At 49.0% G+C, this 18,856-nt stretch overlaps 2 protein-coding genes across 2 annotated transcripts; one reads left to right on the forward strand and one right to left on the reverse strand.

Moving 5' to 3' along the window:
• Positions 1-2,057: 2,057 nt before the first annotated feature.
• On the reverse strand, positions 2,058-3,707 carry LOC143962235 (uncharacterized; the record flags this gene model as incomplete). The annotated part of the gene is made up of 3 exons (XM_077471564.1): positions 2,058-2,333; positions 2,488-2,588; positions 3,158-3,707. Coding segments are annotated over 3 exons (927 nt in total), but the record flags the coding sequence as incomplete, so codon positions are not given.
• Positions 3,708-3,838: 131 nt separating this feature from the next.
• LOC143960400 (cyclin-dependent kinase inhibitor 1B-like) lies at positions 3,839-15,181 on the forward strand. Its single transcript, XM_077468983.1, has 3 exons — positions 3,839-4,184; positions 6,644-6,768; positions 11,463-15,181. Exons 1-2 carry the CDS (start codon positions 3,881-3,883, stop codon positions 6,757-6,759), a joined length of 420 nt encoding a protein of 139 aa, XP_077325109.1. The 5' UTR covers positions 3,839-3,880; the 3' UTR covers positions 6,760-6,768; positions 11,463-15,181.
• The last annotated feature ends 3,675 nt before the right edge of the window (positions 15,182-18,856 follow it).

Raw genomic sequence — 18,856 nt, forward strand, 5'->3', positions numbered from 1 at the left:
GTTGTGTCCTGTCCCTCTGTCCCTGGTCTCTCTCTGTCCCCTGGTCTCTCTCTGTCCCTTGGTCTCTCTGTCCCCTGGTCTTGCTGGCGGTCCCTGCTGTGTCTGTCATCTGGTCTCTCTTTTCCCCCCTGGTCTCTCTTTTCCCCCCTGGTCTCTCTCTGTCCTCTAGTCTCTCTCTGTTCCATAGTCTCCCTCTGCCCCCTGGTCTCTCTCTCTGTCCCCTAATCATCTCTCTCTGTCCCCTGGTGTCCTGGTCTCTCTTTGTCCCTCTGTCCTCCTGGTTTCTCTCTTTTGGTTCATGCTGTGGCCTGTCCCCTGGTCTCTCTCTGTCCCTACGTCCCCTTGGTCTCTCTCTGTCACTATATCTCTCTGTCCCAATGTCCCCTTGGTCTCTCTCTGTCACTATATCTCTCTTTCCCAATGTCCCCTTGGTCTCTCTCTATCCCTCTGTCCCCTGGTCTCTCTCTGTCCCTATGTCCCCCTGGTCTCTCTCTGTCCCTATGTCCTCCTGGTATCTCTCTGTCTCTATGTCCTGGTCTCTCTCTGTCCCTATGTCCTCCTGGTCTCTCTCTGTCCCTATGTCCTCCTGGTCTCTCTCTGTCCCCCGGTCTCTCTCTGTCCCCCGGTCTCTCTCTGTCCCCCGGTCTCTCTCTGTCCCCCGGTCTCTCTCTGTCCCCTGGTCTCTCTCTGTCCCCTGGTCTCTCTCTGTCCTCCTGGTCTCTCTCTGTCCCTATATCCTCCTGGTCTCTCTCTGTCCCTATATCCTCCTGGTCTCTCTCTGTCCCTATATCCTCCTGGTCTCTCTCTGTCCCTATGTCCTCCTGGTCTCTCTCTCTATGTCCTCCTGGTCTTTCTCTGTCCTCCTGGTCTCCCTCTGTCCCCTGTTCTCTCTATGTCCTCCTGGTCTCTGTCTGTCCCTATGTCCTCCTGGTCTCTCTCTCTATGTCCTCCTGGTCTTTCTCTGTCCCCTGGTCTCCCTCTGTCCCCTGGTCTCTCTGGCGATCCCCGCTGTGTCCTGTCCCTCTGTCATCTGGTCTCTCTCTGTCCCCCTGGTCTCTCTCTGTCTCTATGTCCTCCTGGTCTCTGTCTGTCCCCTGGTCTCTCTGGCGATCCCCGCTGTGTCCTGTCCCTCTGTCATCTGGTCTCTCTCTGTTCCATAGTCTCCCTCTGTCCCCTGGTCTCTCTCTCTGCCCCCTAACCATTTCTCTCTGTCCCCTGGTGTCCTGGTCTCTCTTTGTCCCTCTGTCCTCCTGGTCTCTCTCTTTCGGTTCATGCTGTGGCCTGTCCCGCTGTCCCCTGGTCTCTCTCTGTCCCCTGGTCTCTCTATGTCCCCTGGTCTCTCTATGTCCCCTGGTCTCTCTCTTTTCCTATGTCTCTCTCTGTCCCCTACATCCCCCTGGTCTATCTCTGTCCCTATGTCTCTCTCTGTACCAATGTCCCCCTGGTCTCTATCGCTCTATCCCCTGGTCTCTCTCTGTCCCTATGTCCTCCTGGTCTCGCTATGTCCTCCTGGTCTCGCTATGTCCTCCTGGTCTCGCTATGTCCTCCTGGTCTCGCTATGTCCTCCTGGTCTCGCTATGTCCTCCTGGTCTCGCTATGTCCTCCTGGTCTCGCTATGTCCTCCTGGTCTCTCTCTGCCCCCTGGTCTCGCTATGTCCTCCTTGTCTCTCTCTGCCCCCTGGTCTCACTATGTCCTCCTGGTCTCTCTCTGCCCCCTGGTCTCACTATGTCCTCCTGGTCTCCCTCTGTCCCCTGGTCTCTCTGGCAGGTTTCTGCTGTGTCCTGTCCCTCTGTCATCTGGTCTCTCTCTGTCTCCCTGGTCTCTCTCTGTCCTCTGTCTGTCCCCTGGTTTCTCTTGGTCCCTCTGTCCCCTAGTCTCTCTCTGTCCCCTGGTCTACTGGTCTCTCTTTGTCCCTCTGTTGGTCCCCGTTGTGTTCTGTCCCCTGGTCTCTCTATGTCCCTCTCTGCCCCCTGGTCTCTCTCTGTCCGTCCCCGCTGTGTCCTGTCCCTCTGTCCCCTGGTCTCTCTGGCGGTCCCCGCTGTGTCCTGTCCCTCTGTCATCTGGTCTCTCTCTGTCCCCTGGTTTCTCTCTGTTCCATAGTCTCCCTCTGTCCCCTGGTCTCTCTCTCTGTACCCTGGTGTCCTGGTCTCTTTGTCCCTCTGTCCTCCTGGTCTCTCTCTTTCGGTTCATGCTGTGGCCTGTCCCTACGTCCCCCTGGTCTCTCTCTGTCCCTACGTCCCCCTGGTCTCTCTCTGTCCCTACGTCCCCCTGGTCTCTCTCTGTCCCTACGTCCCCCTGGTCTCTCTCTATTGCTAAGTCCCCTGGTCTCTCTCTGTCCCTATGTCCTCCCGGTCTCTCTCTGTTCCCTGGTCTCTCTCTCTGTCCCTATGTCCTCCCGGTCACTGTCGGTCTCCTGGTCTCTCTCTGTCCCTATGTCCTCCTGGCCTCTGTCTGTCCCCTGGTCTCTCTCTGCCCCCTTTTCTCGCTATGTCCTCCTGGTCTCCCTCTGTCCCCTGGTCTCTCTGGCGGTCTCTGCTGTGTCCTGTCCCTCTGTCATCTGGTCTCTCTCTGTCCCCCTCGTCTTTCTCTGTCCTCTGTCCCCTAGTCTCTCTTTCTGTCCCCTGGTCTCTTTCTGTCCCCTGGTCTCTCTCTGTCCGTCCCCGCTGTGTCCTGTCCCTCTGTCATCTGGTCTCTGTCTGTCCCCTGGTTTCTCTCTGCCCCAGTCTCCCTCTGTCCCCTGGTCTCTCTCTCTGTCCCCTAATCATCTGTCTCTGTCCCCTGGTGTCCTGGTCTCTCTTTGTCTCTCTGTCCTCCTGGTCTCTCTCTTTCGGTTCATGCTGTGGCCTGTCCCTACGTCCCCCTGGTCTCTCCCTGTCCCTACGTCCCCCTGGTCTCTCCCTGTCCCTACGTCCCCCTGGTCTCTCCCTGTCCCTACGTCCCCCTGGTCTCTCCCTGTCCCTACGTCCCCCTGGTCTCTCCCTGTCCCTACGTCCCCCTGGTCTCTCCCTGTCCCTACGTCCCCCTGTCCCTACGTCCCCCTGGTCTCTCCCTGTCCCTACGTCCCCCTGGTCTCTCCCTGTCCCTACGTCCCCCTGGTCTCTCCCTGTCCCTACGTCCCCCTGGTCTCTCCCTGTCCCTACGTCCCCCTGTCCCTACGTCCCCCTGGTCTCTCCCTGTCCCTACGTCCCCCTGGTCTCTCCCTGTCCCTACGTCCCCCTGGTCTCTCCCTGTCCCTACGTCCCCCTGGTCTCTCCCTGTCCCTACGTCCCCCTGATCTCTCTCTGTCCCTACGTCCCCCTAGTCTCTCTCTGTCCCTACGTCCTCCTGGTCTCTCTTCTGTCCCTACGTCCTCCTGGTCTCTCTCTCTGTCCCCCTGGTCTCTCTCTGCCCCTATGTCCTCCTGGTCTCTCTCTCTGTCCTCCTGGTCTCTCTCTGTCCCGATGTCCTCCTGGTCTCTCTCTGTCCCGATGTCCTCCTGGTCTCTCTCTGTCCCGATGTCCTCCTGGTCTCTCTCTGTCCCGATGTCCTCCTGGTCTCTCTCTGTCCCTATGTTCTCCTGGTCTCTCTCTATTTTCTCCTGGTCTCTCTCTGTCCCTATGCCCTCCTGGTCTCCCTCTGTCCCCTGGTCTCTCTCTGTCCTCCTGGTTTCTCTCTGTCTGTCCCTATGTTCCCCCTGGTCTCTCTCTGTCCCTATGTCCCCCTGGTCTCTCTCTGTCGGTCCCTACTGTGTACTGTCTCTCTGTCCTCTTTCTGTTCCCGTCGGTCTAATCTCTGCACCGGTCCACCTTAATCGGGAGGCTCCGAGCTGCAGCCAATCGCCGGCAGGGGGCGTTTAAATCCCCCCGCCGGGCGCCATATTGGGCAGTGACCCGCTGAGCCATGTCGGGCGTACGCCTATCCCCGGGATCTCCGGGCGTAGAGCGGGTGTCTCGGGCTCCGGGCTCGCCCCGCCCCCTCGCCCGCCGCTGTCTCTTCGGCCCGGTGGACGGGCAGAGTCTGGCCCGGGAGGCGGCCCGGTACCGGGCGGAGATGGAGGAGGAGAGCCGCGCCCGATGGAACTTCGACTTCAGCACCGACCGCCCGCTGGACGGCGCCCTGCAGTGGGAGGAGGCGGGGCCGGACACGCCCGAATTCTACCGCCGCCCGGTGCACCGCAAACCGACCAAGAAGAGGAGCAGCCCGGGTGAGGAAGGGGGGCTGACACCCGAATGGGGGAGGGGAGAAGGGCACATTCTGCAGACCGCACTCTACACAGTTCTGTGTGGTAGGACTGTCCTCTATGGACCGCACTGTATTTATCTCACCCTAGACCACAGTGTATGGGGACCGCACTCTGCACAGTTCTGTGTGGTAGGACTGTCCTCTATGGACTGCACTGTATTTATCTCACCCTAGACCACAGTGTATGGGGACCGCACTCTGCACAGTTCTGTGTGGTAGGACTGTCCTCTATGGACTGCACTGTATTTATCTCACCCTAGACCACAGTGTATGGGGACCGCACTCTGCACAGTTCTGTGTGGTAGGACTGTCCTCTATGGACCGCACTGTATTTATCTCACCCTAGACCACAGTGTATGAGGACCGCACTCTGCACAGTTCTGTGTGGTAGGACTGTCCTCTCTGGACCGCACTGTATTTATCTCACCCTAGACCACAGTGTATGGGGACCGCACTCTGCACAGATCTGTGTGGTAGGACTGTCCTTTCTGGACCGCACTGTATTTATCTCACCCTAGACCACAGTGTATGGGGACCGCACTCTGCAGACCGCTTTCTATTCACTTTGCTACAGACCACATTCTGTGTATGGGCACTTTACTGACCACACTCCACAGACCTCTTAGTGTATGGGGACCGCACTGTATGCACTTACCTCTAATTACCACCCTCAGTGTATGGGGACCGCACTGTATGCACCTCGCTCTAATTACCACCCTCAGTGTATGGGGACCGCACTGTATGCACTTACCTCTAATTACCACCCTCAGTGTATGGGGACCGCACTGTATGCACTTCGCTCTAATTACCACCCTCAGTGTATGGGGACCGCACTGTATGCATTTCGCTCCAATTACCACCCTCAGTGTGTGGGGACCACACTGTACGCACTTTGCTCTATTAACCACCCTCAGTGTGTGAGGACCGCACTGTACGCACTTTGCTCTATTAACCACCCTCAGTGTATGGGGACTGCACTGTACGCACTTCGCTCTAATTACCACCCTCAGTGTATGGGGACCACACTGTACACACTTCGCTCTAATTACCACCCTAAGTGTATGGGGACCGCACTGTACGCACTTCGCTCTATCAACCACCCCTCAGTGTATGGGGACCGCACTTTACTCACTTCATTCTATAAACCACCCTCAGTATATGGGGACCTCACACTGCAGACCACTCAGTGTATTAGGGACCACGCTCTGCAGACCTCTAAGTGTATGAGGACCGCACTATATGCACTTCACTCTATAAACCACCCTCGGTGTATAGGGACCGTACTCTGCAGACTGCTTAGTGTACGGGGACCACACTGTACTCAATTCACCCTATAGACCGTAAACTACTGCTTATGACCACACTCTACAGACCTGTGATGATGAGTGTGATGAGAGCACACTCTGTATATGGGGACCATAATATCCTAACTGTGACCGCACTCTACAGACCTCTGTGTGATGGGAGTGCACTCTGTATATGGGGACCATAGTATCCTAACTGTGACTGCACTCTGCATCTGATGACCATTATTTGCTGACTATGACTGCACATTACAGACTGCACTTTTCATATTGTGACCACACTTTGTTGCTGCGTTTAGCATATTGTGACTGTAATCTGCTGCTCATGACCGCACACAACTTCTAATTAGCGTCTTCTGCAGACTGTCACCCCATTGCACTTCTGTTGACTGTAATGTTTTGGCTGCAACCACACTGCAAGGTGACCATAATTTTGTTCCCCTGACCACACTGCAGACTGCACTCTGTGTGCTAAAACAGGATTCTGCTGTGGCCACATTGGATGGTCCCCACTGCATGCTTGCTGACTACAGTGAGTGCAATCCATAGACCGCATTCTGCAGTTCACTGACAGTGAACACACATGGTGGCATCACACAGAGACCGCATTCTGCTGAGGGGATACATGTGTAATGTGGGAGGTTTGTGTACAATGTAGCACATTAGTTGGCTGCACACATGACAACCACATGGGAGGTGTGATAAAAACAAGTCATCTTCTCCTGTCCCCATCGATCCCCTGATTGATTGATGTGGGTAATATAATGACCGCTTTAGTTCGGGGTATTAGAAAACCCATATTGATGAAAGAGATCAGATTTTTCCTCCTGGATCAATCAGGGAAATTTCCACATATGATCCCAACTCAGTGAAATGTGGAGGAAAGTTGCCAGGTATTTGGCCAGCTATGCAGTTGGATGGTAATATGTGATCCCAGCTCAGTGCGGTCACCCTTCAATGATAAAACATTGTGAACTGCTCTCATGGACTTCTGGGACTTCTTGTCCGCCACTGCTGGGGTCTGACCGAGGAACACCAAAGCATGTATGAGCCATCTTCATCCTGTGTGATCTCAGTTTTCCTTCTCTGGACTGACATATCCATCCTCCTTCCTCAGAGCCCCCCTCCGCCAGCTCACAGGGGACACAGAGAACAGATGCTGGAGAGACATCAGATGGAAGCCCCACGCCGCTGCCTGAGCAGACCCCCAAGAAGAGCCGACCCTGCACGTAAAGGATTCGGGTAAGAGGATTTACTACAGCGTGTATGCTCCATTCCCAACCCGCCTGTGCTCATCTAATCCTCACCCGCCTGGGCTCATCTAATCCTGACCTGCCTATGCTCATCTAATCCCAACTCGCCTGTGCTATCCTAATACCCGCCTGGGCTATCCTAATCCTGGCCCGCCTGGGTTCCTCTAATCCCGGCCCGCCTGGGCCCCTCTAATCCCGACCCGCCTGGGTTCCTCTAATCCTGACCCGCCTGGGTTCCTCTAATCCCGACCCGCCTGTGCTCCTCTAATCCTGACCTGTCTATGTTCCTCTAATCCTGACCCGTCTGGGTTCCTCTAATCCTGACCCTCCTGGGCTCCTCTAATCCTGACCCTCCTGGGCTCCTCTAAACCCAACCCGCCTGGGTTCCTCTAATCCCGACCCGCCTGGGTTCCTCTAATCCCGACCCGCCTGGGCTCCTCTAATCCCGACCCGCCTGGGCTCCTCTAATCCCGACCCGCCTGGGCTCCTCTAATCCCGACCCGCCTGAGTTCCTCTAATCCCGACCCGCCTGAGTTCCTCTAATCCCGACCCGCCTGGGCTCCTCTAATCCCGACCCTCCTGGGTTCCTCTAATCCCGACCCACCTGGGCTCCTCTAATCCCGACCCGCCTGGGCTCCTCTAATCCCGACCCGCCTGGGCTCCTCTAATCCCGACCCGCCTGGGCTCCTCTAATCCCGACCCTCCTGGGCTCCTCTAATCCCGACCCTCCTGGGCTCCTCTAATCCCGACCCTCCTGGGCTCCTCTAATCCCGACCCTCCTGGGCTCCTCTAATCCCGACCCTCCTGGGTTCATCTAATCTTGGCCCGCTTGGGTTCCCCTAATCCTGACCCGCCTGGGTTCCCCTAATCCTGACAATCCCCCCCCCCCGGGCTCTCATTAGGATACAACATTTGTGTGTACAACTCTTTCCCTCTACTTTTTTCTTCCTCTTTTTTTTTTTTTTACTATTCCATTTCCTTTCTTATCTCTCCCCTCCACCTCTTCTTTATTTCCCCCTCTCCTTCATCCCCTCTTCTTTTATCACCCTTTCTCCTTCCACCCCCCCCCCTCTTCTTTACCCCCTCTCTCCTTCACCCCCCTCTTTTCTATCCCCCTATTCTTTTCCCCCCTCTCTTTCACCCCCTCTTCTTTATCCCCTGCTCTTATTCACCCCCTCTTCTTTATCCCCCCTCTTTGCGCCGCCTCATTTTTATCCCCATCTCTCCTTCTCCCCCTCTTCTTTATCACCCCCCCTCCTTCAAACCCTTTTCTCCTTTATCCCCTTTTCTTCTTCCATCCCCTCTTTATCTCCCTTTCTCTTCACCCCCTCTTCTTTAACCCCCCTTCACCCCCTCTTTAACCTCATCTCTCCTTCATTCCCTCTTCTTTATCCCCTTCTCTCCTTCACCCCCTCTTCTTAATCCCCCTTTCTCCTTCCACCCCCTCTTATTTTTATACCCCTCTCTCCACCCCCTCTTCTATATTCCCCTCCCTCCTTCACCCCTCTCTCTTATCACCCTCCTTCCTTGAACCCCTCTTCTTTACTTCCTCCCTCACCCCCTCTTTTTTACCCCCTCTCTCCTTCACCCTCTCTTCTTTATTACCCCCTCTCTCCTTCACCCTCTCTTCTTTATTACCCCCTCTCTCCTTCACCCTCTCTTCTTTATTACCCCCTCTCTCCTTCACCCTCTCTTCTTTATTACCCCCTCTCTCCTTCACCATCTCTTCTTTATTACCCCCTCTCCCCTTCACCCTCTTCTTTATTACCCCCTCTCTCCTTCAGCCCCTATTCCCCCCTCTCTCCTTCACACCTCTTCTTTATTACCTCCTTTCTCCTTTACCCTCTCTTCTTTTTTACCTCCCTTTCTCCTTCACACCTCTTCTTTATTACCTCCCTCTCTCCTTAACACCTCTTCTTTATTACCTCCTCTCTCCTTCACCCCCTCTTCTTTATCCTCCTCTCTCTATTATTTATGCCCCCCACTCTGTAGGGGTGAGTGTCGTCAGGTTACATAAATCCAATGTATATGTGACTCTTCCCCTGTGCTGACCTCGCAGTAAACAAGCGGTAGTGGAAGTGGAGGGAGGGGGCAGGAAGTGGGCAGCTGCTGGAGCATGGCAGTGACGTGTCTTCTGTTTGAAAACAAACTGCACATCGCTCTGCGGTTTCCAGGGCTTTGTTTATGCCTTGGGGTGTGTGCTGTACGTGTAATATGCAGTGTATATACACAGCTGTACACCCCGTTTAGGTGACACTTTGTTGACTTTCTAAGTGAAACGTTGACTCAGAATTCCACACGAGACTTTCCTGAAAGTCGTGATAGAAATGAGTAGAAATGTGTCAAATATGTAAGACGACCCTAGAATAGTTCTGTGATGGAAGGTTCTCCAGGGAGGAGTGGGGGAAGGTCCTAAGACTGGAGCTGTGATTGCAGATGGGAGCAGTGATTGCAGCAGTATGACTGATGGGGAACACATCCCCCCTTCAGCTGGGATTAGTATATGTCCAATCAAATGAAAGGTTTTCTTTTTTTTTACTGTGTGCCTCCATGGTGTCACCATTTCCTAAGGAACTGCCAAGACAGACTCACCAGCTTGCCTGTACTTGCAGTGTAGAGGTGATGGATAAAGAGACCCTGTCCTCTCAGGGTACAATGACCAGGTTTGTTTGAAGCCCACCCTTAGACCTTCTTATGCTGCGTATACGCAACCGTTTTTTCTGTCAGAATAAACTCTGACGGTTTTTCCGACGGAGTTCCGCTGAAACGGACTTGCCTACACACGATCACACCAAAGTCCGATCGTTTAGAACGCGGTAACGTACAACACGTATGATGGGACTAGAAAAAGGAAGTTCAGTAGCCAATAGTCGTTTTTTGGTCCGTCGGAACAGCATACAGATGAACGGTTTTCCCGATAGGAATTGATTCCATTGGAAAGATTTAAAACATGTTCTATTTCTAGGTCTGTCAGAATTTTCGAAAAAAAAAAAAAAAAAAGTCTGCTGAAGCCCACACATGATCGGAATATCCGATGAAATTATTCTGTCTGACTTTTTTTGCCAGAAAGTCCGATCGTGTATACACAGCATTGTACTCTCCTTCACAGCACTCCTCCACCTCTCCTTTCTCTTTTGTGGCCACTGCAAAACCTGGTAACAGCTAGTTTTGGGGCAATGATGTCACCCCCCCCATGTGACAGTGTTTGGCGCTAGAGATTGGCTACTAGACTTCAGCACTGCATTGTGGGAGTAAGTCACATGCTTCTCCATTTTAAGCCGCGTACACACGGGCGGACTGTATGGCCCACTTAGTCCGTCATACAATCCGACGGACAGTCCGTCCTACTTTCGAATGAACGGACTCGACCACACATGATGAACAAACAGTCCGCTGAAAGCTTGCGCGATGACGTGTACAGCACGTACGACGGGACTAGAAATAGGAAGTCCAATACACAGCAATGCAACCTTTCGCCGTGTAAATCCTTTCTGAGCATGCGCCATTCTTAGTCCGTCGAACTAGCCTACTGACGAGCGGATTGTCCGCTGAAACCAAATTATGACAGACAGTATTTAGAAAATTCCGAAATACTTAGTACGCCAGACTGCACGCTGAAAAAGTCCGCTGAAGCCCACACACGAGCGGACTGTCCGCTGAAATGTGTTTTCGACGGACTAAGTAGGCCATACAGTCCGCCCGTGTGTACGCGGCTTTAGAAGCACTAGGTTTTTTGGGCAGCAGTCGAATATAACTAGGTCTGGTGGGCATTAACTTTGCCCTGTCAATGAATATGGCAGCCCTTGTGTAGAATATGTCTGTGATTAAAGGTGTCATTTTTTTTTGTACTGTACCATTAAATAATATCACAAAAAATATGACATATGCATATAGCATTGCACTGGTATTGGTGCCGATATTAAGCATTTGCACCAGTACTTGTACTGGTGCAAATGCTACAATACTAAAACCGATGCCATCAAGTCCGCAGACTGTGCGACTTGTCATGCTATTTGAAAGTTCAAAGTCGCATCCCATTACCAGCAATCAGAACTAGGAATGTCACCAGCACACCACGAGTCTCCAAAAATGTGGTCCAAAGCTTTATTAAACGATTACATCGTTACAGCACACAGCAACATTTCGGAGCCTCGCATTACCCTTTATCGTCCCATGCCAGGCTCCCAAACTTTGCTGTTTACTGTAATGATGTAAATGCTTAATATAGCTTTGGACCCAATTTTTGGAGACCCATTGTGTGCTGGTGACATTTCTCGCTGTGATTCTCACGTTCCCAGCCAGCAGTCGCTTCAGCACCGATTTAGACGTACAGCCACTTTCCCAGGAATGTGTGCGTTGGAACCTTTGCTGGCAATGGAACCATTCAGATTGTAGCGACTCAATTCGCACTGACTTTGAAACAGGTTCCTGCACCACTTTTTTGTAATTTCATTGTGACTTGCATTGACTTCTGTAAAATGAAGTTGGAAGCCGCAAGGAAATCAGAGGCTTTGAAATCGCGTTGAAGTAGTACTTTAGAAAAAGTATGGGTACTCTTACTTGGTCTTAGAAAACTGGTATTGGTGCCTCCCTATATTCATGTGTTTAGTACTGAAATGTTTTTGTAGAACCCATGTGTTAGCTGGCGATCCTCACAAAGGTCTTGTCATTTTTCTCTTGCAGGATCCAGCCTCCCCCCTTCCCCCAGTGCCGGCTGACCCCCTGCCCGCTCAGCCCCCGGACTCTGTCACTGGCGGAAGCATCCTGCAGAGCACTGATACAGAGTAACACTACAGAGGACGGGCATCGCATGTAGCATTGTACAACTTGGCACCTTCCACTTCTCTTACTGCCCCACGACGCTCAGTTGCCCCCCCTCTTTCCCCTTATGTAGCACATAATTTTTTTTAGAGAGGGGTAGTTGGGGGGGTGCGCATACAAGAAGGGCGCCGTGCCAATCGGAGCAAAGAGAAACATTGGAGCTCCAGTACAACATCATCTGACTGATTTTTGAATTCTTCCACAAGGCCAGGCCTGTTTTACATTGAAGAGAGGGGGCATTTCTGGTTGCTGGTACAAAGGATATGAAAGGGGTTGTTGCCTCTAGTAACAGTTCCAGTGCAGGAGGGGGCATTCTCAGAAATCTCAAAATTTGGGTGCAAATCTGAAAAAAACTTGTTTTACGAAATTTAAGTGATTTCCAGAAATCGGTTAAAGCGACTCTGTCACTAAATATATATTTTTTAAGTTGCCCTACAAAAAAAAAGATTTGCCAGTCTGGCGGCATTTCTGGGCACCTAAATAGCGCATGATTGTAGTCCTTCTACATCAGACTATTCTTAATCTTCTTTTGAAGGCTGACAATCTAGTTACATAGTTGCTTTAAACTCTTGTGAATGGGGCTGTTTTATGGTTAAGAGCCCTGAACCAAGAAACCAGAAGGGCTGATTGTAAATCGCCATTGTAAGACTCCATTCACATTTGTGTGGCTTGTCATGCAACGTTGGGCAGCAAAGTCGCATGACAAGTCGCGCCCCATTTTTTTCAGTGGCACCCGGCTTAAAGTCGAAGAGACTTTGAAAAGGTGTTTGCACTACTTTGATGCGACTTTTGATGTGACTTTAATTCGTAGAGTGTAAAGTCAAATCAAAGTCGCATTGGAAATGGCGCCACTTTGGAGTCGCACTAGTGTGAATGGAGCCTTAGAAGAAATGTTACTTTAGCTTCCTTTTCAGTTGTGGGAGCCCAGATTGTGCACCTCAGCATGGCTGTTTTCAGATTTGGGCTCAGCCATTGCACAGTCCTCAGCTGTCCAGTGAAGCATAGAAAGAATTGAGATCATCCCCAAGAACCTCTTCATAGTAGAACTCTAATTTGGCAACATCACCTTTTGTATTGTTTGCACCAGTTTTGACAGTGTCCTTTGCATCAAGCTTCTGCTTTAGAATGGCGCAAAATTTTAAGCTTCGCTAAGAAACCAGAGGCATAGAGACGACCAATCAGCTGAGCGAGTACAGACTTAGGAGGTTTCCTTTTAAACATGCCTTTTGAAGGGTAACTTTAATGTTATGCCTCATCACATACTGATGGTTTTCAGGCTGAGCAAGTTTTATGCACATTTCCTTTTATATAATTAGGCAGAAGGGCCTCTCCCGTACTAAACTAAAGAGTTCAAAAAGTTGATAAACAGAAGAAAAAGGTTTTCTTTTTTTTTATGCGGCAAACCTTACACATTTAAAAAAAAAAAAACAATTGCATGCTGGTTGAATGAAGCGCAGCTCAGGATTGGGCAAGGCAGCTGGATATCTGAGAAAATTGCTTGGCCATAGCTGCCCTGTAGCACTTAAACTATAACTCTTTTTTTTTTTTCGCTGTTAAAGGGGACCTGTCAGAACTGTTGCTGTTTGTCACAGCTGAGGCTTCCACCTAGATCTGTAGGCTGGGTTTGCCGGATTCTCAGAGGTGGTGCTAGATACAGGGCAGCCAAAGCAGTAGTTGACGCTGCAAAGGTGTGTTCTCCCCTGCAATCAGCACCATTTATGAGAGTTGGGTGACAGGGAGCTGGATAGGAGCCTTGGATTTGATAGGCAAAACATTTTCCGACAGGCTCCCTTTAAAAGTTCAGAGCTTACTCAAGTTAACCATGTAGGAACATAACAAAGGTCAAGTTAACAAGTACATTTTTTGCATAATTCCCCCAAAATAGATTATATTTCTAGTTCATCCTCCATAACCAAGAGATAGACATTGCCTACCAGATAAGACTAAAAGGTGACGGTGGAGATGTCTAGTTACACTTGATTGGTGGTAGGTAAGGAAGGGCAGAATTTTTGAGCTTCAACAGAGATTAAGCACTTCTCAAGGTGGACTCACCATGTATTAGCCCCACCTCTGTGGGATTAGGTGCTGGTGGTCCCATACATGATTATCTTAGTCCAAACATCCAGAGAACAGAGGTTGACCGCTAATCAATGGCCAGAAAAATCCAAACAGTGTTCAATAAAATCCATATAACAACATTACAGTACCCAAATGCAAGATGACAGCAGTTTTTAACGTGTTTCACGCAGCAAGCACTTAATCATGATTAAATACTTGCTGCGTGAGACGCGTTAACACCTGCTGTCATCTTGCATTTGGGTTCGGGTTTCTCTGACCATTGCACTGCGGTCACTTTTGTTAATGCTCAGTTTTTAAACTCTTTCCCGTTCGATAGATTAGTGGGGTTAAAGAGCTGTCAATGAGGATTGCAGGAAAAGCGAGGAAGTTAATTATTTTCTTTTTTTTTGTAAAAGAGCTGTTCTTTATTCAGCCACTCTCATTGACTCTGGCATTGAAACTTGACCCCTGACTAACGCCACTGCAGGTCAGGCAGGGCACTGCACTTTCAATATCAGCAACATGTCAAATCTTCCACAATTCACAGATGGTTGATGAGGTACTCTCCCCTTTCTACACAATGTATTCAGGCCTCTACTTGTGTCGAAAGATGGCTCCACAGTATTTTTGTTTTTTTTATTTACCTTTCTTTTTTTATGTATGTACATATAAATATATCTATTTTTTAATTTGTGATAGGGTTGAAAATTGATTCTGGTCTTTTGTACACTGGCACAGCTGTGTGACAGGAGTCTGGTTCTAAGCTTTATGTCTTCATGCAAGCAAACTATTTCCGTTATCAGAAGAGTCAGGGGTCGATCACGTTCCCTGAACCAGTACAATGCACCCCCAGGACAGTAGGGGGTTTAATCATGTTCTATCCGGTTGTCACAACACACATGTTCAAGGTCAGTTTTCCTGATGCACGGTCCACCCTCCCATCGCAAAAAGTTGGGGCGGCTTTTTTTTTTTTTTTTTTTATGCCTTCTTCACCACAGGCCTTACGATATGATAGTACTGCACTTCCTGGGAGCCAAAGTCACTGGCGCCCAGATATAGTACTCTCTCGTAAACCCCCCTTCCCTTTGTGACGCCTGTGCATTGTCTTTGTATGTAGCATATCATGACCAAGTTTGAGGTGTGTGTGTGTATCTCTGTGTAAAGACACTGAAACATTGTACTAACTTATTTATGTTTAAAAGAAAATAAAAAGTCAAAAAATTGTTTAATCTAGATAATATTTTTTGTTTTCGAAAAGCCAAAGCGGCAAATTTTGTGCAACTGTAAATGCTGTTTATATATACATATAATTTCCTTTTTTCTGACTTTTAGCAGGGTTTTTTTTTTTACTTTTTACGTTTTTGTAATAATTTGGCTGTAGAAAAAAAAAAAAAAACAGATTGCAGACTGAGCCAGATGACATTTATGGAGGAAAAAAATACTTTTTATAAGTGAATTTTTTTTTTTAATTTCTGTTCCAACGTCATGCAATCATTGAAAAATAATAAATTCTTGCACAAAAATTGTGTGTGTGTTTCCTTTGGAGGAGGGTGGGGAGCAGTGGCCAGAGATGGGACGATGGAAATAATCTAGGGCAGTGATTCTCAACTAGGGTTCCTTCAGAGGTTGCTAGGGGTTCCTTCAGCATTGGGCAATTTCTGCTTCTCATATAAGTTCCCAGGAGGTAATTATTCCCAATGACACAAGTGTAAGGACCATTCTTCCCACTGACCATCACACTAATGTATAATGAGTTGTAGATTTCACATTTTTAGAAGGGGTTCCCCCAAGACCAGAGAACTATTTCAAGGGTTCTTCTGTCTTGAGAAAGGCTGATCTAGGGTATGCCATGGGGAACAAGGAACTCGGGATCAGATTCCTGACAACGCATGCTCATTTTTAAGTGGTTGAGCTGAGGCAGTGTTTGCCACCATTTGATGATGTTGCCCTATCTGATAATAGAACAACGTAGATCTGAGCTGCACTTCTTAAAGTATTTGACCGGCATAGCAGTACTTGAAGTGACTGCCATGCAAAGCCAAGATACAAGGGCAGAATGTAACTAGCTTTCTGGACCCTTGATGTTCCTTCTTCAAGGTGATATAGTGACTAAAAGGGCCCAAAATGACACCTAATATCACATAAAAATTGTGAGGATTTCATTAGAAGTGCTGGTTAATTTCCGTCCCTGTATCTGGGCAGTCTGATAATACAAGAGTATCTTAAAAGAGAAGTATGTTTTTTTTTTTTCTTTTTTCATACTTACCTTGTGGATGGAGCATAAGGCTGGATTCACATCTATGCATTTTAGTGCTTTTTTCATTTTGCAGATTTGCATTACAGAACGTGTTTCATAGGAAACAATGGTGAATGGACTATAGTACAAATCTGCAAAATGCAAAAAGTACTAAAACAGCATAGGTGTGAATACAGCCTCAGACCGGTGCTGCAGCTGTCCCCCGCCGTCTCTGCACTCAGAACGGAGCCACTGAACACCGCCGATGGCTCGGCTCTCACAGATCCAAGAGGAAAGCTGCCGACTTTCAGCGTCTCTCCTCTCTGATCCTCCGCGCTCACTGGAACGCTGACCTGTGGAGGGGCAGGGAGAGGCCATCTCAGCGGCTCGCTGAGACTGCCATCAATCAAGGCAACTGGCAGATCCAGACTTGGACATTGGGATAACATGCTGCCTTGACTGATGGCAGTGACGTCAGTGGAGAGCGAACTTCAGACCACTCACTGAAAACGGGTAACAGGAGTGGAAAACTAATTGCACTCCTGTGATCCATAGGAGAAGCCTAGCCTAAAAAGCTCAGGCTGGACTTCTCCTTTAGGGCCGGTTCACACTATTGCGATGGCAGACATCGCATGTATTACGTAGCGCACTGCTGTTCACATTACATGCAATGTCTGTGCAGGTGCGATGTCAGTCATAGAGATAGTATGGCTGATATCGCACCGCATTCGGTGCAAACACGCACAGGACCCTTTTTTCTGTTCGGACCAGAATCGGATTGCATGTGTGTTCACACAGATGCGCTCAGATTCAGGTCCGAACTGTCAGTTTGCTGTGCGATATGCGAGCTGAAATGGGGGTGTCGTTAACATATAATGACACTCCCCAGCAGTTCGCATATGGCAGTGTGATTTGCCGTGCGTGCCGGGTCCAATGCAGGAACCCGCAGTTGATTCGCAGGGTTCTCGCATCGCAATAGTGTGAACTGGCCCTTAAAGTAACAGAAGTCCACAATACAGCTGTGACAATGGAACCTAGCAGATATCAGACTGTAACACTGACAGATACAAATCTAGATGAGCAAATTAAAAACTGAGACTTGGAAAGTGTGGGAGTATAGAAGTATCCTTCAACAAGGGAACTTAAAATTTAGAATAAAGCCAAAACTTTTTTGTTCACCCTCCTCCATTTGCAGCACAGGATTGGGACCGCCCATGGCTCCCCTGACTTTCAGAATTGTGTCTGAACTTCGCATTCAATTTCCATTTTTGTTACAAATTGTCTTTCTTTTTAGGTTTGGATTGAGTGGTGGAGGGTCAGAACCATTGTCTGTTTTTTTTTTCTGTCTGCATCCTAATGGGGAGATTTCCCTTCACTTTCTGTCCTGGAGAAATGAGAATAAATCTCTCCCAAGTTGAGGGGAAGTCTGTTAGTTGTCACCAGAACATGTGTTCTGAGTGGAAGATTTCCCCTCTATTCCCTTTTTGGTGACAACTGTAAACATATTGGATTTCCCATCAGTTTCTGTCGACAAACAGAGAGTTTAAGGCCGGGCTGGCCATAATTGATTCATGCATCCACACAATCGAAGTAAATGGAGAAATCCTACCTGCTGTGCCATTGAATTATGACTGGGACTCCACCACTGTCAGAATACAATGATCAGCAGCTGCAGCTGATTGGATACAAGCCATTGATCAAATAAAGTTTTCCAACAGTCCAGTTCGATAGAAGTCGATCATTAAATTGACTTCTGTTGAGTGAGAATGGTCACAGAATATGGATCTAAATTTGTCTGGTCCCTGCTTTATGAGCAGCTTAACCAGTTAAGGACCAAGCCTCTTTTTCAGAGTCGGTGTTTACATGTTTAAAACAGTTTTCCTGACGCCTTCATGGCAGCACACACTGGGTTGTGACTCCGCCCCCACAACCTGACAGGATTGGATTAACTATAAATTTGAAGGGGAGACACCCTGCTGCATTCTCTTTTTTATCCTCACCTGACAGGTTGGACGGACTGAGTTTTCCTGTTACAGATGAATAAGCCTCTACCGCATTCGCCCCAGCAGGTTCAAGCCTCTCCTGTTTGGAAGTCCCTCCTGTACAGTCTCTAAAGGAGCTTCTATGGAGGGAACCCCCGCTCTGGTGGTCTCAAGGGGCTACTGGATTTCTGGCATTACCAAAGCTTTAAAGAATCTTTTTTGCTTTGCAGTGGACTCCCCTTCTTTGCCTATTGATTCCTCTTATTTAAATAATATCCATCTTTTATTCCTATAGTAAGTGGTGGTTTATATTCCCTTTTTTTCTCTACCTTTGGGATTGCTGTCTTTTGTAGTCCCCTGTCATGGCTGCCGTTTGTTTCTCCTTCAGTGGTGTTTTCTCTATGCTGTAATTCCAGCCTAGATGGCGCTGTTCAGCCACTCTGAGCACGTGCAGTGCTAGTGTTTTTTTCCCCTATGTTTTTAATGTGTGTTCCCTTATCCAAAATGGCGCCGGAACACTCGGGATGCTTCTGTGCATGCGCAGAGTGTCAATTAGCCGCCGCAATGGCGCTATTTTCAAATACAGAGCTGTATTTCTCTGTGATTCTGCTGTGCAATCTGCAAAACTGAAGGAAGGTTGCTGCCTCTGCATGTAGATCACTCTGCAGTCTCCAGGTAAGTCCCTGTGGGACTCCTATATATATTATTATTGTTATTATATTGTTTCTTGCAGATAAACTTTGTTAATAAATAATATATATATTTATATTTATAAGTGAATTGTGTGTGTATGTATGTGTATGTATATATAGATATGTGTATGTATATATATGTGTATGTGTACACATTATTTCTCTCTATCTCAGACTGTCCTTCACCCCTTTCTTTCTATGGAGTCCACTGCCCACGCAGACCACCATCAGCAAGTTAGGTAAGAGGCTTTACCGGGCAATGTAAGTATTGAAGGGGAGAAAAAAAGA

The sequence above is a fragment of the Lithobates pipiens genome, unplaced genomic scaffold (genome assembly GCF_037356315.1).
Source record: "Lithobates pipiens isolate NorthernLeopardFrog02 unplaced genomic scaffold, aLitPip1_a1.2 Scaffold_8, whole genome shotgun sequence".
Lineage (NCBI taxonomy): Eukaryota > Metazoa > Chordata > Amphibia > Anura > Ranidae > Lithobates > Lithobates pipiens.

Bases quoted from the DNA above. Each gene is read 5' to 3' on its own strand.
- LOC143960400 (XM_077468983.1), top strand. From the start codon at position 3,881: ATGTCGGGCGTACGCCTATCCCCGGGATCTCCGGGCGTAGAGCGGGTG. The intron at 4,185-6,643 runs GTGAGGAAGGGG...CTCCTTCCTCAG, and splicing joins CAAGAAGAGGAGCAGCCCGG to AGCCCCCCTCCGCCAGCTCA.